At 36.7% G+C, this 7,863-nt stretch overlaps 1 protein-coding gene across 1 annotated transcript; it reads right to left on the bottom strand.

Annotated features, from left to right (window-relative positions):
• Positions 1-5,176: 5,176 nt before the first annotated feature.
• On the bottom strand, positions 5,177-6,121 carry LOC116090431 (olfactory receptor 4A16-like). Its single transcript, XM_031370895.1, has one exon. The coding sequence runs from the start codon at positions 6,119-6,121 to the stop codon at positions 5,177-5,179; it is 945 nt and encodes a 314-aa protein (XP_031226755.1).
• Positions 6,122-7,863: the final 1,742 nt, after the last annotated feature.

A 7,863-nucleotide genomic window follows, 5' to 3' on the forward strand; every position in this document is an offset into this window, starting at 1 on the left:
GAAGACCAGCCTTAGTTCATGGTTATCTTATAGAATGCATGGGATTATTTCAATCTTCTTGTATCTGTTGAGGCTTGTTTTGTGTCTGATTATATGGTTGATTTTTGAGAAGGTACCATGAGGTGCTAAGAAGAAGGTATATTCTTTTGTTTTAGGGTGAAATGTTCTGTAGATAGCTGTTAAATCCATTTGGTTCATAACCTTTATTAGTTTCATTGTGTCTCTATTTAGTTTATATTTCAATGACATGTCCATTAGTGAAAGGTGTTGAAGTCTCCCATTATTATTGTATGGGGTTAAATATGTGTTTTGAGCTTTCATAAAGTTTGTTTTATGAATGTGTGTACTCTTGCATTCCAAGCATAGATATTCAGAATTGAGACTTTCTCTTGGTTGTTTTTTTCCTTTGATAAATATGAAGTGCCATTCTTCATCACACTTGATAGCTCTTTGTTCAAAATCTATTTTTTTGGAAGTTAGGATGGCAACTGCAGCTTGTTTCCTGGGACCATTTTCTTGGAAGACATTTTTTTGCAGCCTTTTACTCTGAGATAGTGTCTGTCTTTGTTATTGAAGTGTATTTCTTGTATGCAACAAAATGCTGGATCCCATTTGCTTATCCAGTCTGTTAGCTTATGTATTTTTATAGGGGAATTGAGTCCACCAATATTGAGAGATATTAAAGACAGAGTGATTGTTAGTTCCTGTTGTGTTTGTTGTTGTAGGTAGCATTATATGCATGTGATTTTCTCCTTTTGACTTTGTTGTGAGATAATTAAAATTTTGTTTTTTATTTGGAGTAGGTACTTTCCTTGTGTTGGAGTTTTCCTTCTAAAATTCTCTGTAGGGCTAGATTGTTAGATTGATACTATTAGAATTTAGTTTTGTCCTGGGATATTTTAGTTTCTCCATCTATGATAATTGAGAGTTTTCCTGGATATAGTAGCCTGGGCTGGCATTTTGTTCTCTTAGGGATTGTATGACCTCTGTCCAGGCTCTTCTGGCTTTTAGTGTCTCTCTCTTGAGGAATCTGGTGTAATTCTGATAGATCTGCCTTTATATGTGACTTGAATTTTTTACCCTTGCAGCTTTTATTCTTTCTTTGTTCTGTGCATTTTCTGATTTGATTACTATGTGACAAGAGGATTTTCACTTCTGGTCCAATCTATTTGGTGTTCTATAGGCTTCTTGCATGTTTATGACTATCTCTTTCTTTAGGTTAGGGGAGTTTTCTTCTACAATTTTGTTGAAGATGTTTTAAGGTCCTTTGAGCTGGGAGTCTTCACTGTCCTCTAATCCTGTTAGATTTGTTCTTTTTATTGTATCCTGGATTTCTTGGGTGTTTTAGGTTAGGAGTTTTTTAATGTTTTGAATTTTCTTTCACACTTGTGTCAATATCTTCTAAGGTATCCCCTACACCTAAGATTCTCTTTTCTGTCTCTTGCATTTTGTTGGTGATACTTAGATCTGTAATCCCTGACATCTTTCCTAGCTTTGCCATTTCAAGTGTTGCTTCCATTTGTGTTTTATCTATTGTTTCTACTTCCACTTTTAGGTCTTGGACCATTTTGTTCAATTTCTTCAGTTTGGTTGTGTTTTCCTGTATCTCTTTAAGTGATTTGTTTCCTCTCTATGGGCTTCTACCTGCTTACCTGTGTTTTTCCGTATTTCTTTCAGTAAGTTATTTATATCCTCTTTAAAGTACTCTATTACCTTCATGAGATAGGATTTTAGGTCAGCTTCCTGATTTTCTGGTGTATTGGTATATCCAGGTCTTACTGTGGTGGGAAAACTAGGTTCTGATGATGCCAAAGTCTTTTGGCTTCTGTTGCTTATGGTTTTTCCCTTGCCTCTCATCATCTGATTACCCCTGGTGTTAGTTTTTCTGGGTATCTCTCTCTGGTGCCTACCTATTGTGTCCCTGGGTTGCTGAAGGTCTCCTGGTAGGCTGTAGCAGACCTCCTTTGAGGTCTTCAAACTAAGGGGTCTTTAGAGGGGCAGACAAGCTGCTGATTTTTTGTCTTGTCTGCAAGAGATCTCCTGGGAGGCCTTCAGACTGTTGGGTCTTCAGAGGAACAGTCAAGGTTTTGTCCTGGGTGTAGCTGTTCTCCTGGAAGGCTTTCAGACTGTGTGGTTGTTGCAGGTATACAGAGCAGTTGCCCTGCATGCAACAGACCTCCTGGAGGCTTTGAGACTGTGGGGTCTAAAGAGGAGCAGACAAGTTGTTGATCTGCCCCAGCAGAAGGCACTGTCCAGAAGGGGAGTGGAATTTGGGGAGCAGAGGGTTTGGGGGATGGTGGGTCCCAAGATGACTGGGCTCCTCAGGAATCCCAGTGGGTGTTACTGTTAGGGAAGGTCTCTTACTATTGCCCTGTGTGCATCAGACCTCTTGGAGGCCTTGAGACTGCGGTGTCTTTAGAGGAGCACACAAACTGGTGATATGCCCCAGCAGAAGGCACTGGCCAGAAGGGTACATGTATTTACTTATATGTGGAGGTTGGCTATTAAATCTTCAATAAACAGGTTACAATCTTTATAACCACAGAGTTTTTTTTTTTAATATATAGATTAAGGGGCTGGATCTCCCTAAAAAAACAAAATAGAATAGATAATTATGGATGGGTAAGAAGGGCACTGGAATAAGAGGAGTCATATAGGGAGGTGGTGAAACAAGGAATTTAGAAAAGGGATACAGGGAGGGACACCTAAAATAAGCGTCATGTTAGGAAGTTGTCTGATAGCAAAAGATTCCTATGATATTCATATAGGAAGGTGAACTAAATGAAATCACTAAACAATAGAAGAGACAGAGCCCCAGATGATCCACTCTTTTTCACTAAATGAAGCTTCCAGTATCAGGAACAGATTCCATCTACTTGAGTTGTTGGTCTTTGAGGGATTTTTCTGTTTGTTTGTTCATTTGTTTTCATATTTATGTTTCAGTGGTTTTATCTTATTTTATTATATTTTATTTTATCTCTCTTACTTTTTCTTCTCAGATGATTGTCTTCTAATAAGATGAAAAATGAAAGAATGTGAATTTTGGTAGGTGGGGAGGTAAGGTGTATCTGGGAGGAGTTGAGGTAGGAGAAAACCATAATCAGAACATATTTTATGAAAACAATCTATTTTAAGTAAAAACAAAGTAAAATCACTGAAAATGTAAAGGTATATTTTAAGAGTATACACCTTTACAGTTAAATTATATTGAACTCTGGGATTTTTGTATCAGAATTAAGTGTGAGTAAAGATACAAAATTAATTTGATGATGGTAAAAGAAAGTACTTTCAATATTTTCAGTAATAGTCCAGTTTAGAGGTTAGAAATTTATAAATAAACTAATATTATATAAACAAGACTGGGGGTAGATGTGGATGAGGAAAAGAGGGACCATGTTGGTAGCATGGAAAGGGAGTGTACTGGAAGAGAAAACTGGAACTGGGGAACTTTTGGGAGATGATATGGAAAACAAGCACAGTGGAAAGTCCGTGGAAATAAAAGAGTCATGCTAGTGAAAAACATTCCCAGCAATGGGGTCTGTGGAGCCTAAACTGGCCATCTTCTGTAATTAATCAAGGCTTGCAGTAGTAGGACTAAAACATCAATCCAGCCACAAAACCTTCAACCTACAATTTTTCCTGTCTCCAAGATGTGCTGGTATAATTGTGGAACAGAATGGTGGAGTAGTCCACCAATGACTGATTCAACAAGAGAGAACTGTCACTGTCATTGCCTAGAATATCCAGAACCAGAGGCTGGAAAGCCTAGAGATCTAGGATAAAACCAAATATGATTGGCAAAAACAAAAATATCAATGAAATTATTCCTGATGATATTCTGCTGTACTCATATTGGTGCCTAGCCTAATTGTCACCAGAGAAGCTTCATGCAACAGAAAATCACAGACAAATATTAGGCAGAGCTCAGGGAACCCCATGGAAGAGGAAGAGAAAGAATTGTAGGAGCCAGGGGACTCAAAGGACGCCAGGAGAGCATAGCCCACAGAATCAGCTAAGGGCTCACAGAGGTTCATGAGACTGAAGCAACCACCAGGAAGCCTATATGGGTCTGAGATAAGTCCTCTGCATATATGTTATGGCTGTATAAGTTGATATTTTTGTGGGATTCCTAATAGTGTGAGTTGGGAGTATATTGGTCAGGGTTTCTATTACTATGAAAAAACCTCCAAGACCAAAAAGTAAGTTGGAGAGGAAAGGATTTATTCAGTTTACATTTCCAGATCATAGTCCACCAAAGGAGGAAGTCAAGAGAAGAACTCAAGTAGAGCTGTAACCCAGGGGCAGGAGCTAGTAACAGAGGCCAGTAAGGTACTACTTACTGGCTTACTCAGGCTGGTTTTTATAGAGCCCAGTATCACCATCCCAGGAATCGTACCACCTACCATGGGCTGGGCCCTACCACACTGATCGCTAATTGAGAAAATACCTCAGAGCTGTGTGCCATGGAGGCATTTTCTCATCTGAGGCTCTCTCTTCTTTGATGACTTTTACCTCGTGTAAGGTTGTCACATAAAACCACCCAGTACAGGAGATATCTCTGACTCTTTTGCCCTCTTTTGAGACCCTTTTCCTCCTACTGGATTGCTTCATCCAGCCTTTATATGAGGTATATGACTATGCCATGAACTAGAGAGATAAAAACACTGAAGTAGCAAGAGTAAGCCTAAAACCCTGAACAAGTGGTTATGTAATCAGGTATGTTGATAGAATAATGAGCAATTCAGTTTCTGAACATCTCTTTGGTTCCAGAAATGTATCTATTATCAATAGTTTCAATGGTGAGATATAGATTTAAAAAAATGTTCTTTCTTCACTGGAGAAAAAAATGAAATGAATCACTTTATTCTAATGCCTTTTTTCATCATAACTAAGAAAAATAAAATTCAATGAGTGTAATTTTTCTTTTAATTTAATAAGGCTTATGTCCTTTATTGATATTCCATAAATTATCCATTGAACTGATTCTAATCTTAGATGAGATCAGGAACATTCACAGTGGTATAGCCATAGACTTAATTTTAATCTCAAGTGATTATTTCAATATTTTATTCTTATGGATTTCGCTAAAGAAAATTATCCATATAGATACATTGAATAAATTCTACCATAACTGCTTAAAACTGGTTGCCTTTTGTTGTTTGAATTGCTAACAGCATCAGTGAAAAGACATTATTATTCTATTTCTAGGGAAAATCTCACATAATAGCTTTTCCATAGACTTTTTCATCTCTGAATTTCTCAAGGCATATATTAAGGGATTCAAAATAGGAGTGACAATTGTGTAAAAAACAGTAATAGATTTATCAATAGGAAAGTTGGAGACAGGTCTAACATACATGAAAATACAGGGAATAAAAAAGCAGACAACCACCAGAATGTGGGAGCTGCAGGTGGACAGAGCTTTGCGTCTCCCTTCCTGACTGTGAGTCTTAAGAGATCTTAGAATGATTCCATAGGAAATTATAAGAATGATAAAGACTAAAATACATATTGCTCCACCATTGGCAACCACAGTGAGGCCAATAAAATATGTATCCATGCATGCAAGTCCTAATAATGGGTACATGTCACAGATAAAATGGTCAATGACATTTGGACCACAAAAGGGAAGGTTGTATACAAAAAGAAGTTGAACTACAGAGTGTGCAAGGCCTCCAGCCCAAGAAACCACCAATAGGAGGAAGCAAGCCCGCCTATTCATGATGATCAAATAATGCAGAGGTTTACAGATGGCCACATAACGATCATAGGCCATCACCATTAGAAGGAAGACCTCAGCACCACCAAGTAGGTGCTCTAAAAAGAGCTGAGTCATGCAAGCTGAAAAGGAAATTGTTTTTCTATCACATAGCAAGTCTACCATCAACTTGGGTGAAATAGAAGTGGAATAAACAGTATCCAGAAGTGACAGATACGCAAGGAAGAAGTACATTGGAGTCCCTAAGGAGGGACTGGCTATGACTGTCCCCACAATGAGCAGGTTACCTACTATAGTCACAATGTAGATGAATAAAAACATGACAAACAATGCTCTTTGTCCAGCATGATCTTGAGTGAGGCCCAGGAGAATAAACTCTGTGACATTGCTTCTCTGTCCCATGGACCCTCTTAAAAGTCTTGATTTACTGATTAAAGGTCTTGAACAGACACTGCAATGAAGTTGTGATCTTGACCATCAGTTCACCATGGAATTAATCATATCATCTTTATTTTTCCCAGAGATAACTATTTCTACTTCTTCTTCCAATGATTCCCATACATCTTCTGTTAACTCCTTCCCCCAAGAGGATTTTGTTGAGCCTACAAATGTAATGTCATATGTCAAGATAGAGTGTGTAGTTTACAGTGTATTCATCTTGTTCTTAATTTTCAAAGAACCACTCCTTTGACCAACTCTAAATATTCTTTTCTCTGTTTCATTCATGAATACCATGTTTTAATTATTATCATTATTATTATTATTATTATTATTATTATTATTATTATTATTATTATTTGGTATCTACTGCTTTGGGGTTGGATTGCTCTTATTTCAGTAGAACATAAGTTACATTATTAAAAGAGATCTTAGGTAATGTGACAAATAGTTTTCTCGGAATGTGTATGATGAGGAAACAAATCAAGTGGCTACAAACAGAAGAAAGTAAAAGTGAGGAAAGGAAAATTATAGCAATAATCAAATGAAACAAATACAAGATAATTAGAGTGATTTATATGCATGAATATATAATGATAAAAATCTATCATTGTGTTAATCTAAAAGCTAATTATAAGAAAAATTTTAAAGAAAGATATCGCTGAAGATCTATACCACATTCTTCTTGTTTAAAACATTACCTTTAGCACAGCTGTTAGCAAGAAAAAAACTCAAGGCTGATATTTTTGAGAAATCTCTCAAGATCGTACATGGGCCATTACTGTATTGACTAATACAGTCTTTCCTAAGGATGTCCAGTTTCAAGCAAGTACGGTTTAACTGAACAATTTAAACTAGTGAATGTAAGCAAGTACATCATCAGAAATTTCTGTTTTCAAAACTCTTAGAAGCTGGGTAGTGTAACATAAGAACTGAAACTGTAATCAGATGTAGAAGCAACCGAAGTTGCTGATCCTGAGTAGGGAATACTCAAGTGAAATTCTGTACTGAGACTTCCAAGATGATTATATTAAAAAGATTAGTTTAGACTAAGTATAAAAGTGAATGTGTCCCAGTCTTTTTATAAATGTTATTATAAATATATCACAAATTTTATGCAGCATTATGAAGGAATTAAATAAGAGGGTTTCAGAATCCTTTCCAGTCAGTGATCTGCAATACTATTAGTGCAGAAAAAGGCAAAGATGAGCAATGGATGAAGGTGCTTATTACTCTTACAGATGGTTCAGGTTCTGTTCAAATATCCATATGGTGGCTCACATCTGTATCTCCACTTCCAGGATATCTGATGCTTTCATCTTTCCTCCATGAGTACTTAGCATGCACATGAAAGACATACATACATGCAGTTAAAGCATTCACACACATAAATAATAAAGTAAGTTAATATACTTTTTTAATTTAAAGAGTAGGAATGCATGTCTAGTTCTTTCTGTTCTGATGACAATGCCTTTTGTTTTTTCACATTTACTGAGTCATACAAATTTGGAAGGCTTATTACTATTTGAAGGCTGTGTCAACCAGTAGATAATGGGATGTACTTACTAATGTAATTAGATAGTGACTTTCAATGTCTCTCACATGGTGTCTAGAAAATGCAGACAGATACACATAGGCAATAAAAGGGCAATGGAGAATTACGTGAGCTCTGCAGCTATATGATAAGTATTCCAAAGCCAAGCTCA

The sequence above is a fragment of the Mastomys coucha genome, unplaced genomic scaffold, assembly GCF_008632895.1.
Source record: "Mastomys coucha isolate ucsf_1 unplaced genomic scaffold, UCSF_Mcou_1 pScaffold15, whole genome shotgun sequence".
In the NCBI taxonomy this organism is placed as follows: domain Eukaryota; kingdom Metazoa; phylum Chordata; class Mammalia; order Rodentia; family Muridae; genus Mastomys; species Mastomys coucha.

Bases quoted from the DNA above. Each gene is read 5' to 3' on its own strand.
- LOC116090431 (XM_031370895.1), bottom strand. From the start codon at position 6,121: ATGGGACAGAGAAGCAATGTCACAGAGTTTATTCTCCTGGGCCTCACT.